This window comes from Centroberyx affinis, unplaced genomic scaffold, assembly GCF_046629955.1.
Source record: "Centroberyx affinis isolate AG114_WGS23_722 - 3 ecotype Tasmania unplaced genomic scaffold, CSIRO-AGI_Caff_v1 ptg003067l_1, whole genome shotgun sequence".
NCBI lineage: Eukaryota > Metazoa > Chordata > Actinopteri > Beryciformes > Berycidae > Centroberyx > Centroberyx affinis.
In genome coordinates, this window is record NW_027281152.1 from 27,745 (window position 1) to 41,593 (window position 13,849).

Here is a 13,849-nt window from a genome sequence, read left to right on the forward strand (position 1 = left end):
CACATAATGTGCGGCAAGAAGCAGCAGGTAGATGACAGGATCTGATGGCTTCCTCCTTGAGTATATTCAAAACAGATATGTGCAAACATAGGCACTCACATTTTTTCAATTTTGTTGTTAGAATCAGTATATCTCCGAATATGTCAGAAACAGAAAACTCGTTTGCCATGTCCATGTGGCCGGCAGTGCTACCTCTAGCTTGTTTTGAAGTTTGATCTGCATGTGCTAGAGACAGTACTGGTTGCCATATGGACGCAGAGAACAGCGCTTGTGTAGTAGAGTGAACGGTGGAGTTTTCCATTTCAGAGGCATTCATTTGAAGTGGATTTTAACAACAAAATAGAACTTTTGAGTGTCTATTTTTCATATACAGTATATCTGTTTTCTATATGCGCAAGGAGGAAGCTATCACATCAGATCCTGTCGTCGGCCAGACGCTTCTTGCCACGCGGTATGTGGTCAAGATTTCCTCCAAACTTTTGAATGGGTAATATTCAGACTGAAGATGCAAGTAAATGCAAATGAACTGCAGCAACACCCTGAGGCCATTTGGGCTACTTATGGGCTGAAAATGAAGAAATGCTGTACTTACCATGTCTTTTCTTACTTTCTCCTTGTTCTCCTCTATCTTCATTTGGGCCCTTTGCATCTCTTCTTTGGTGTTGTCTACCTCTGCAGCAACTTTTTCTATGTCAGCTTTCATCTCTTCCATGTTCTGAAGTTTAGTCCTGGTCTCTTCCTTTTTTTGTTCAAACTCCTCCCTTTGTCGCTGCATCTTTAGCTTCATAATTTCTAATTTATCCCTCTCTTGCATGATCCTCTCCATCCTTTGGTCAATCTCCCTTTTCTTTTTCTGTGCCTGAAAGTTCATCCATTTGATTTGGCTCTTTTCCTCTTTAAAGTCCCTCTTGCGTTGCTCTGTATCTTCTTTATCCATCTGCAGCATGTTTCTGATTTCTTCCACCTCAAGAACCAACCTCTGAATTTCAGCATTCACTCTGTTTCTGTCGCTTATCTCCATGCTGCCGTCTTCCATTTGATTTTCCATGCCTACTTCTGTATGTTGCATAATTTCTCTGGATCTGTCAACCTCTTGAAGTCTTCTCTGAATCTCAGAACTTATATCTTCGCTCTCATCATCCTCACCGAACTTATCTTCTGTGTTAATCTCCAACACCATCTGTGCATCAGCTGTTTGCTGTGATTGTTCTCTTTCTTCCATCTCTAATTTAGCATGTTCTATCTCTTCCTTCATCTTGTTGATCTCTTCCTTTTTTCTCATGCTCATTCTTTTTGTCTTTTCCAGGTCCTTTTTCTTGATTTCAATCTCAGCATTCAACACCTCCATCTCTCTTATCTCTCTCTTTGTCTTATGTAACTTGTCATCAAGCTCCTGTTTTTGCCTTTCAATACTCTCCTTCATACAATTCATTTCATCCATCTCTGCTTTTGCTAGTTGCCTGTCTCTTTCTATTTCTTCTCTCTGTGTCTGTATTTCAGCTTTCATTCTTTCTATCTCGTGTCTCTCAGATTTTGCCATCTTGTCCTCAGTGTCTTCTTTTTGTCTCTGCACATCAGCCTTCATCTGTTGTTGTTCTTGTTCACACTCTTCCAACACATCCCAAAGTCTCTCCATCTCTTCCTTCACTCTACTTAGTTCATTCTTCACCTTTTCATAAGGATCTTTATCTTTCATCGTATGAAGGTTTTCTTTTTCTTGTTGCTCCCTCGCTTTACTTTCCATCTTTTCCTTTGTTCCTTCCTTTTCTTGTATTAGCTCCAGCCTGCTAAGGTTAGCACTGTCTTTGGTTCTTTGCATCTCAACTTGCAAGCTGATAACTTCCTCTCTCTCACCTTGGACCCTGACTTCCTGCATTTGATCTTCTCTGTCAATTTCAGTCCACCTTTGCTCCATAATTTTGATATTTGTATTTATATTGTGTTTAATCTGCTTAATTTGCTCTTTCTGTTGTGTAATTTCCTCTCTTTCCCTCTCAAACTCCTGCTTCATGTCTGCCATAATTTTTTCCATTTGTTCTTTTGCCTGCTTCGTGTCACTCATTCTTTTCTTATATTCTTGAATTTGGCTTTCAATATCAGCTCTCATCTTTGCTATTCTCTCTTGCTCTTGTTTTATCTGCTTGTTGGGTTCCTTATTTTCTTGTGCTTTAAGCTTGTCATACTTGATCACTTCTAAATTGTGACGCTCATTGATGATCTCATTACGTTGCCGTTCCAGAGTGTCTCTCTCTTTCTGTATATCAGCCCACATGTGTTGAATTTGGTCTTTTTCTTGATTGATCTCTTCTTTAGTCTTTTCAAGTTTTTTAGTAACATTCTCCATCTGTGATCTCAGTCCTTCTATCAGTAAGCACTGCTCATGTTTTTCAGAGGTCAGTCTCTTAATGTCTTCATTTTGTTGTTCTATCTGTGCCTTCATGTGGTCAGTTTCCTTTCTCTCTCTTTGTGTCCCCACCCAAAGTCGTTCAATCTCCTCTATTGCTTGCATTGTTGCTTGTCTTTGCCTTTTAATACTCTCTCTCTTGGTTTTTATGTCAACTTTTGGTCCTCTGTCTTCTGATGGCTCAGTATCTCCCAATGCCTGATCCTGCTCTGTTTGTGTCATCTTGCTGTTTTGTTGTCTTTGCTCTTTTGGTGGAAGAAATAGGTAAAATATCAGTTGACACAAGTTGACCATTTACTTTGACCATTTATTTTATTTCTAGAGTAGAACTTCAAATTTATAAGTCTTTTAGGTGGGCAGTCATTACTGTCTTTTAGTTAAACTTCATTTTAGAATTAGGCCTACTATTCTCATAATACTATGAGCATCATATTAATAATGAAATATCCCTTAAATGAAAGGTGCTATATGTAGCATTTTAACATTAATAAATGATTACACATTCATTTGGACACATTGACTAATTATTGTAAACAAATGAGACCATCACCGAGAAGACTGGCAGCCTCCACACTGCATTACATTGTGTGCCACGGGGTTGGATTTGGCAGTGTAATAGCCCACTGCTCTCTGTCCTGTCTGCTGGATTGCTTTACAGCAAAAAGGGAGATTGCGTTTTTGGCACAAAGCAAGAAGAGGGCCACTGTTGTTCCAGCACAAACCGAAGCAAGACTTTCAGAGTTTCTGGCAATGGCAGATGGTGGAAGCAATGGGGGCAAAATGGAAAAATCACTTCCAACATGTTTATCCACTTTAGTAAAACCAAAGAGAAAACAACAACACACAGAGTGATGCCAGTGAAGGGGAGAGCGGACAAACAGGAGGCAACAAAATTTATTGGAAATGGGGTCTTCATTTTGAAAAACACTAGCACTAACAATACCACTGTTTTGAGATGGAGGCTACCGGTCGTCTTAACGATGGTCTCATTTGTTTACAGTAATTATATCAAGGGATGACAATTGATTTGACAATGATATATAGATATTTAGAAGTGCTACATGTATTACATTTGAGACGTTTGTCTTACCTAAATCAGCAATAAGTTCAGGTTCTTTCAGTGTTAGTATCAGGTAGAAGGCAACTTTGGTTTGTGTCGTCCCTTTCTCCACAGCTTGAAACAGCGCCCTCATTTGATCCTGTGGTGTCTGAGCTTCAGTAATAGCGGTCATTTCATCTTGTGGGCTCAGCTGTTGTGAGATCCAGGCCTCTGCGACGGCTCCAGACGATCTCACCCCAGCAATGATTTGCTCCCGGAACTCCTCCAGGAAGGCTCCCACTAGAAATGAATTTGTTTATTATTTTTCATGAATGAATTTCTTATTATTCTCTTAACACTTACTACCTATTACAGAAGGCAACAGGCAGAGATTCATGATTACATTAATATTTATAGTTTTCTAATTTTAACTTTGACAATTGTGGTACTTAACACTGCAGCAATTTACCTTCCAAAAGTCTCTTAGTCTTCAATGAATCGTGCATATAAATGACTAAATGTGGTTATTATTACCAGATAAATTGCCAAAGAGTTCATCATTTGAGTCAGACAAGCCTATGAACAAAATCATACATCATTCAAAATCATACAATACTTTCACCATACAATAAGATTTTTTTTTTATAATCAGATATTAAAGCCTACCCCTAACCCTAAGATATAAAAATGAGCGTCTTTCAAACATTGCTGGAAACATTCAAGCAAGCCTGTTAACACAAGTTTTGCAGTCACACTGATGAAAATTTATTCTGTTTGAAACTTCTGGGTAACTTTGAGTGCAGTAAATTTGAGTGTAGTCAATTTGTGGTAACATTTATGATGATAGAAAGTTTGCCATAAATGGATCATTCACAGGCAATTATAATATGTATTCATTATTTGATCATGTTGAGAAAACAATATTTACCGTTGTCTCTTGATTCGGCCATGTTTCTGCATCATAAGTTCAAAGTTGTTGTTTCCCATGAGATCATACACCTGAGCAGGAATGATAAAATTGAAAACAACATAAAATTGGTACAAGGTACATTGACTACATTTCACAAAATGTATACAGGTATATCAGTACAAAAAAAATCCCCAATTTTTTGTTCATGTTAGTGTTTATTTCTGTGCATAAAATTCCATATCAACTTAACGCAAAATTCACAAAATATATGCAAATCTCGAATTTATAACATAAGTATGAGTTCTCTCACCTCAGCCTCCTTTTTTCCTGAGTTGGGTGTAATAACATGCACTTCAGATGAAAAGTCCAATAATCAAGGTAAATTTTAACAAGTCACTTGTGTCAGAGAGCACTTTGCTGGTCTACTTAGGTGTAACACTCAGATCAGCTGAGATGGGGCACTATCATCCTGTATATCTCCTCCCTCCACATTTTTGGTGCCCACCTTATTTGGTTGTCGGATAGATGTGACACCCAGTGAGCACCAGTATGATTGGACGGTAGTTTACATTTGGGTGGTAAACTATCTTGCCACTTGTTCTGCTGGGAGCCTGGACTCCTCTGATAAGGGTGGGGGTCTGTGTTTGGCTCGGTGCCCGGGATCTCCCACAGCTCTCGTGATAAGTATTGAGTAATCACGCATTAACAGGCAGTGGCACCCATACTTACATTACAGACACGCACACACACACACACAGAGAGAGAGAGAGAGAGAGAGTTGTACTCCATAATGTCTTTTTATACTTCCTGTGGTATAAGAAGTACATACATAATTTTCTTAAGTTATAGTATAATATAAATACCCTGATAGAAAGTTACACTATAGTAAAAAAGTACTAAATTTGACTGAGTTCTAATAAGAATCATTGATATTCTTGGTTTTCAATGTGTTCATGTATCAAATTTACACATTCAGTTGAGCAGATACAGTCAAATATATATTGTCAGGTTGCCTTTCTGTAGTGACACTAAGCATGCTTGCCTAACTGCGTAATTCCCTTTGATAAAATGCAACTGTGGGTGGTGCAGTCACAGTCTGCCCATGTCTTCAGTTGTCCCTGTACTCCTGTCTATTCATTTTTCTGCATTTCAATGCTTGAGCTACAGTTAATATGTAACCACTAAGTCCAGGTCTTGTTTTATTAATTTCTTCCCCTTTAATAACCTCTAAGTGTACTATTCCCTGGACTTAGAAAGCAAATGTCCACTGTTGGCCAGTTAAAGCGTCTACTCAAAATTTGTAATTTTTAATCACATGGAGAACATAAAGAGGTAAATAGCCACATGTCTTGGCTCTCATTTAGATTACAGAAAATTTGTTTTTCTTCTGCTGTATCTTTATGCTATAGACAGGCCAAAAGAGCTGAGCTAAATTTGAACCTTGATCCAAAGAACAGCAAAAAAGTCCATTCCAGTTTTATTTATGAATTAGTACATATACACATACTGATTTTTTAAGAGATGCACTAGAAATGTTCGCTTTGCACCCTTAACAGGACCACATTGGAAATAAGTGTGTTGTAACACTTTCATGTGCCATCCTCTGAGTTCAATGTAAGTCTTTTAACAGGTTTGATTATTTTTGCCCATAATGAATTCAATCAATCAATCAACATCCCATCATAACTCAAAAACCACAACCCACTCCAGGTCCAATTTACTCCAATGCAAACATAAATCATCAATTTACTCCTTAAAAATACTGACATAGTCCTTGTGCACAATCAATCATTTCAATAGTACAAAAGATATTGAATATAATAGAGCTACTAAACATGTAACTTTTACAGTTGCCCTTTCCCTGGGAGTACAGTGCCCTCTACTGGGCAGCAACAGGCTGATGGTTGTGACACTGTTTAGTGTCAAGGTTCAATTTTAAATATTTCATTTATTTTTGCACTGAATGTATTTTATGTTTTTGTATATTTTCATATCATACATACGTTTCATTCATTTCTTTTTCTTAGTATGTTCTACTGCTGTCATTTTGCACATGCTGCATACATGCTGTAATTCATATATTTCATACTTTTCATTCTTATACTTCTGCTTACAGTAATACATTCTAATTTTGTAACTGTTGCACTACTTTTAATAACCCCCCATTTGCTTTATTCATATTTATATTACTATTTTATTTGATTGTGTCCTATCACTATTTGCTGCTTCAACAACATAATTTTCTCCCGGGGATCATTAAAGTTTCATCTAATCTTATGTAAGACTTCCCTTATTCCCCTTATTTCATTATTTACACCTCTACTGTAACTGTGACCTCCAGGAATTTCTGGGTCATCAACACAACAAGCCAATTCTTAATGTATGAGTCCAGTCTAAGATATTCCCCCTCAACAATTTGCATGTTGATATAAAGTACTTGAGAATGTTCCCAGCTGTGCTGCCTTCAGGTGCTGTCTTGAATGTGGGAGTGTTTCATGATGGTAGCGAAGTCTTTCAAATTCATAGTAACTAAATCTAATCAAGAACAAAACATTTCTATTAATGATTGAACAGCATTTGCTTTTCTTCTCAACAACTGCTAAAATATTTAAAGAGATAATCTGCAAGATTCTTGTTTTCTTGATTTTGGCAGCACCTTTGGGTCATTGCTTCAGTGTAGGCACCGGCCCACACTGGCCCAGCATACTGTAATAATAAAGACACTCAATTTAGACTGCAGCATTTCTTCTACCTTCTTAAATTTATTCCAAACAAACAGCTGCTGCTGCTTCTCTAAACATAAGATGCATCACTTCCCGTGCAGCCGTGGAAGTGTAAAAGCTTTCATGAACTGGCTATTGAATCACTATTGTGTGGTATCAATTAGCAATACAGAGTAAGAAAAAAGACATGTATTTATAGTTGCAGATTATTACTTTAAGAAATACATGCATTTGTTTTACAAGCAACCAATCAATGAAGCCTTTCAGATTACTGTTAATACATGCTGGTTGTTACCATAGACATGTCATGCTGATCTGCAGTCAGGATGCTCCCTGGCTGCAAATGTTATGTGAAAACAAGCATACAGCAGCAACCAATCTTCTCCTGGTCTAAATTCAGTAGTTTCTTTGGGAAGGGCCTATTTGGCTGTTCAACAACCTCAATACTAAAAGCAATTTTATCAGCAGGGCCCCATGGGACATTACTGATTGACTGATGGACACGCAATCATTCACACATATTTGGACATGTACATGCATATATAGGTGTATATGTAGAGTACCTCAAGTTAGTCACTGGTTAGTCACTAGTTCTTTACTCAACAGAAATGATTCTTCTTGGTCTTTATCTAACTGAATACTTGGACAATGGTGATATAAGTGAACTCATATAGGTTTGTGTGTAATGAAATATTTTGTGGTCATAATCTTTTGCGTGGATTGTGGTGCGTATTTGTGGAACATCCTGTTTAGTTTAAGTAATTAAAATCCAAAGATGATGTCTATACATTAATGTTATATCACAATAAACTGACTTATTAGTTTTTTGTTCCTGTAATATTCCAATGGGACTTATGGTGTGTACAGTATGGGAGCTGATAGTGATCTCATTGTATTTCATGCTATTTTTCATCCCCTATGGCATCACTATAATATTCCTAGGGCCTTATAATTTTGCTGTTATATTTGTACTGTATCCTTCTAAAATGTATTATTGGTTTGCTTTGTGTGTGTGTGTGTGTGTGTGTGTGTGTGTGTGTGTGTGTGTGTGTGTGTGTGTGTATTTGACAAATACGAGTAAATAATATTGATAATTGTTGCATAAACTGTATGTCCAATTATGGCACTGTGCATATTTCTAACACCCACTCTTCTTCTTGTGTCATTTCCGGCAGACCATTGCTGGTTTGTTCAGAGTGAGAGGAGTTGTAAGGATTTATTTGGGAGCGGCCCCTTTCTCCTGTCACTCTTCTCAGGCTGAGTCAAGCCAGCCAGACAAAACCAGAACAATGCTGGAAGTGAGGCCATTTCACCTTCAAAATAAAAGCATAACATTTTGTCACATTTGGGGGTTATCAGAATGTACAAAACAACAAAAATCATATGAAATCCTCAATGGAATTGGTACATTAAAAAGCACCTATTAAAATACATGCCTTATGGACAGCTACTAATTTTTTAAAATCTATTTGATTTTAACCTATGGCACATCATACTGTACGTGCTGTATATATACACTGCATTATACTATTTTTTACATAGATTGTTTTATTTAACATTGCATCACTGCCTATATGGCTATGAGTAGATGATTTATAAAGGGTTAAAATTTTGCAAATAATTGCAATTGTATTTTCATTTTTAGATTCCTCCTTAAGATTCCTCCTTCCTCCTTTTCTTGGCCAGGACACTCTTGACAAAGAGATCATTAATTTCAGTGAGGCTTTTTTCCTGGTTAAATAAAGGTTAAATAAAATAACAAAAATAAACACAATGCAAATGCATTGCAACCATGGGCCATACCTTAGTCGAAGTCCAAATTTGATCTTGTAGTTTTCATCATTGTAATGGAGAGCAAACATCAAGAAATAGTTGACAGAAATCTATTTGGAAGCCATATAAACAAAATTGCATGAAGGCAGCATGTTCATCAAAAAGCCTTTTATTTTGAAAATTGTGACCGGAAGTCCTATCCGTTATTGATTCTGTCAACCTTGACACGGTGACACATCCCACAGAGCACCAATGGGTGCCTGGTCGACTCTGTCAATGCGTTGGTCGGTTCCTGGAAAATATTGCTTCATACTCCCATTGTCCCTCCTACCGCTGGAACAGCTGCATCAAGCCAGTCGGGATTCAGACAGGAAGTAAGACGACATGGCATTCAAAATAAGAGTTTACAATGTACCACTTTTGCTAAAAAATAATAATTAAACACTGGGTAGTAGAGGACAGCAAAACTTATTGAAAACACTCAGTTGAATTATTAGATTGAATAAGGAGTGAAATTGTTGCTGTAAAATAAATACTAAAACGATTACTTTATGTGAAAAATAATGTTCGTTACCGGTGTTTTTATTTTGAAAGTCATAACCGGATATGTTATCTTTTGTGCTAGCTGGCTTGATACTGGTGTACAAAACATACAGAGACTGTACAGACCTCGGAGCTTCGCGTTTATCCAACTCCTCCGACACTTATTGTGGAACAGCATTTATGAGACGGCTCTAAAACATGGATGATTTAGACTGAATCAACAGGAATACATAAAGTGGATACTTTTCCTACGACTGTTTTCCTCTGGACACTCCTTGTTTTTTTGTTTTTTTGTGCACTGGATGTGGACCGAGTTCAGCAGGGATCCCAGTAGACATTCCCTGGTGGTCTGGTAAGTTAGGACTTTTTGTTTTTAATTACAACTATCAGTTCATGTAAGTTAGTGTTGAAAAACCCACTCTGACTGTACAGTGATGTGTTGTTCTGGGCTTCATTTGCTCGTGTTTACACCGATGAGTCTCTTGGCAGCTCAATCAGAGTCGCTTGACACCAAATCAACCCATAGGAAAAAAAATAACTATATCCTATTATGAATTATAGAAGGATACTATGCAAATAACGCAAATCTGAAGTCCTAAGTCCCTATGATAGGATTATCATAGTGATACTATAGGAGATAAAAAAAAAAATAAAGTAAGATAAGGTCACTATAAACTCACTTATACCACGGACACACTATACTGTAAGTCCCTTTAATAGGAATATTATAGGAATGTTATAGTGATACCATAAGAGATAAAATGACATAAACTAGGCCTACAATAAGGTCAGTTGAGTAACACTAACAAACTATTAGTCCACATAGGAATAGGCCTATTACAGTGACTTACCACAGCATAATCAGTATTGGGTAGTAACTGTAATACTGAGTCAAATTACAAAAGTAAAAACTGGCTGACTGTAATCAGCACAGTTTTAAAAATGTGTTATCTGATTACATTTTGCAATTCATGGAGTCATAAATTATTAATGCATGTTTTGGAAGTTACATGATTATAAATGGACATCAGCACTATTGAAGGAAGAGAATAACTGAAAACAGCATGCAGTAGAGCAGGGGTTTCCAAACTTTTTCACGTCAAGGACCAAACAAATAGATGTGCATTTGACCATGGACCCCCATAGGGTAAGATTTTTGGAGTTAGTTATGATTCAGTCTAGACTTGCATAACTGTCTGTTCTGATGAAAGCAGTGGGGAGAATTACATTTCTGATCATAATAGTCATCCTTATGCATTCTGTCATTGTGCTAACCTCTAGGGAGTGAAATAACAGTGAACTATTTTTCTTTTGGCTGGGGACCCCCTGGAGGCCCCTGGACCCCACTTTGAGAGCCACTGCAATACACTACCTATTACCATCCTTTTCACACACAGGCCTGTTAGGCATCAAAACAGGCCTCACAGGCATCTATTGAACAGGGAAGAACAACGGTATTAACACAACCCTAACCCTAACCCTAACCCTCAGCATTTATGACCCTGTAATAATTCCTTGGAACCTACATTCTATAACAAACCAGAAAGTATTTCCAGTGTAGGTTGAGGATTTTCCTCTTAGAAGCCAAACCATTGACAGTAAACACTACCAAACTAAATTTTCAATGCATAAACATTCAGCATGTAGATAGCGTTCTTCAAAAACCACTCCGCTCATATAAATGAAATGAAAGCAGCTGGTAACTGATAACTTGTACAATTAAGTAATAAGTCCCACGCTGCTAAAATACGTTTCACATAAACTTGAGAATACATGAAGAAATATATTTCAAAATGTGTCCAAAAGTGTATTTTCATTTGAAATATATTTTGGAATATTTTTACTATGAGCTGTTGACAGCGTATATCTGCAAGTATATTGAAAATATATTTTGACCACTCAAAATATATTTTGAATGAATGGCATCTATATGCACGAATACATTTTTGGCCTTTTTTGTACATTTTTAGACATATCTCTAAATTTTCAGGTATATGTGCAATGTATTTATTTTTCACACGGGGTAACTGATTGTAACACTTTTCTGATACTTTTCACTGACAGCTAATGTGCTCAACGCTGACTATAACTAGGCTCCTATCCTTTGTCTCAGTGTATAGGAAATGGCAACTGCTCTCAGTGGCCGAAACCCAGGTGGACGAGGACCAAACCGAAGCAAGGGTCGGATTTTAGGCATCATTGATGCCATTCAGGATGCAGTGGGGCCACCGAAACAAGCTGCCGCTGACCGGCGGACCGTGGAGAAAACATGGAAACTCATGGATAAAGTTGTAAGTTTGGATTGGTAAACCCATTAGGCCTTTCTGCCACACGGTAATAGGCTCAGTCTTTGTTGTAGATACACATGGAGAGGTGGGGCTAATGCTAATGGGGTGCACATTGGTCCCTCGTATTTCCAGATGGTCTGTGAACCTAATTCAAGCATCTGTTCTCAGTGTTTGATAGCCTCTCATGTTAGCCATGTTGGTTTTGACATATCTGTAAAACTCCAGGTTGCATCAGTGATGATGTGTCCAACAGCATCAGATGTATTCATCAAATGTAATTCTACCAGATATAAAGACACCGGCAGCATCGCTAGTCCCTGGAAGCCCCTTGTGTATCGCTGCAATAAAAGGAATTTGCATAATACTGTTGGTTGGTGCCTGCTTGATGTTGTGTCAAATGTCAGATCGGCTGCAGTCAGTTGCTGCCATGTAACAAAACAAATCTCCTATTCATGGTTTCCTTTGCCACAGGTTCGCCTCTGCCAAAACCCCCGACTCCAGCTGAAAAACAGCCCGCCATACATCTTGGATATCTTACCTGACGCCTACCAGCACCTACGGCTTATATTGGGCAAATATGAGGAGAACCAGAGACTCACACAGCTCAGTGAGAACGAATACTTTAAAATCTACATCGATAGCCTTATGAAGAAATCCAAACGGGCCATCCGGCTCTTCAAAGAGGGGAAGGAGAGGATGTACGAGGAGCAGTCACAGGACAGGTGAGAGAATGAGGGGAAAGCCCTGTCCAGGTCACCCACTTGCAAGGCTGTGTGCAGGATTATGTGGGATGGGTGCTGCAGGGTGCCCTCCATTTGGCAGTCACTGCCCTTTTAGAATAATGCAACAGACAGGATGTGAGTTGTTGCTGGCGTCACTGGACTCATTTCGTTACTTACTGCAAAACATGGCCGCAGAGGCATGGCAGGGAATGACTGGAGCTTTGTAGTTTTTACACTTAAATCCGGAGTTTCACTCAACAGTTTCAGTCAGTGATATTGAAATGGTATTGCAAATATTTCATTCTACCATCACTACAATTCGACTATATTTCTGTTTTAGTCCAGACCTTCCACACTCCACAGCATCAAAATAAATACAATTCACCTTTATATGTCACCTTGTATTGCTGTTCTAATGTAGTAATATGTGGTAATATCACCAGAAAGGAGATTTTTAAAGCATTATGTCAAAAAAGCTAAAAACATAGTGTTAAAATACTACCTAATACTAAAATATCAATACTACAAATCTTATGTCATTTTGAGTATATGTTTTTATTGTGAAATTACATTGAATCAAGAATGTATAGTCTTGATTTATATCTCAGCCACTTAACCACTATGATAAATATGAATATTTCAACATGGGGTGACAGCGGAGGTAATCTGATGACAGTGATGATGATGATGATTGTAAGTGAGAGGCTTGCCCACTAAGACAGGGTTACAGAAAGGACACACAGCAGCTCTGTCCTCTCCACGGCCCAATCTGCAGGCTGTGACATATCGAACAGAGGTTTTCAGTTTGTGGCCTGCAACCGTCTGGCTTGTCATCTTTACTTAAATCAGCCCACTGTGATCGTGATGTGTTAGAGGACACAAGGCTGACTGACTCGGATTATGAAAGGAGGGGGGGAGTGAAGGTGGAGAGAGGAAAAAGAGAAGAGAGGGGAGGGAGAGGAGAAAGCATGGGCATATTCAGTGGAAAAAAGAGGTTGGGTGCAGTCATTTTAAGGCATATGTAAAGCAGCTAGTGCTGCTGTCCTTGCTGTTGCTGTTTGATTTATCTTAGAGTGCATTATACTTAAATTTGCATTCATGCACAAATGTCACATTGCAGTCGTATCGTGACAAGAATCCAATTCTAAGATTGCCAAATTGCTGACACTGGTGAAAGAGGAAGCTTTGCCATTCTTAAGACAAGCTGAGTAAAAACAGGGTTTTTTCATCCTTTTGTTTTAGATTACCACAACAAAATTTGCTTTGAGCCTGCACAATTTCCTCTTTAACAATGACCTAAATGCATTATGATCACTTAGTATTGACTGGAACAGCGGATGTAAGGAGAACGAGACAGGATGAATAGGAGCTACTAAGTAGTGATATTGCATTTGAAGATAGAAAAGTACTCTGCAGAAACAACACCCACCAAAACACACACTTTTTC

The 13,849-nt window shown here is 38.1% G+C and overlaps 1 protein-coding gene and 1 long non-coding RNA gene across 2 annotated transcripts in view; one reads left to right on the plus strand and one right to left on the minus strand.

Moving 5' to 3' along the window:
* LOC139659330 (trichohyalin-like) overlaps positions 1 to 4,393 on the minus strand; it is a gene marked incomplete at its 3' end in the record, with an annotated part of 31,672 nt that extends 27,279 nt beyond the window's left edge. Inside the window, exons 1-3 of the mRNA XM_071537561.1 lie at positions 4,372 to 4,393; positions 3,495 to 3,743; positions 593 to 2,649 (exon numbers count right to left, since the gene is read on the minus strand). Coding sequence (XP_071393662.1) covers positions 593 to 2,649; positions 3,495 to 3,743; positions 4,372 to 4,393 — 2,328 coding nt within the window. The remainder of the gene's footprint in view (positions 1 to 592; positions 2,650 to 3,494; positions 3,744 to 4,371) is intronic.
* Positions 4,394 to 9,536: 5,143 nt separating this feature from the next.
* LOC139659329 (uncharacterized) lies at positions 9,537 to 12,347 on the plus strand. Its single transcript, XR_011696227.1, has 3 exons — positions 9,537 to 9,744; positions 11,506 to 11,683; positions 12,152 to 12,347. It is a non-coding gene; the product is annotated as an uncharacterized lncRNA (long non-coding RNA).
* The last annotated feature ends 1,502 nt before the right edge of the window (positions 12,348 to 13,849 follow it).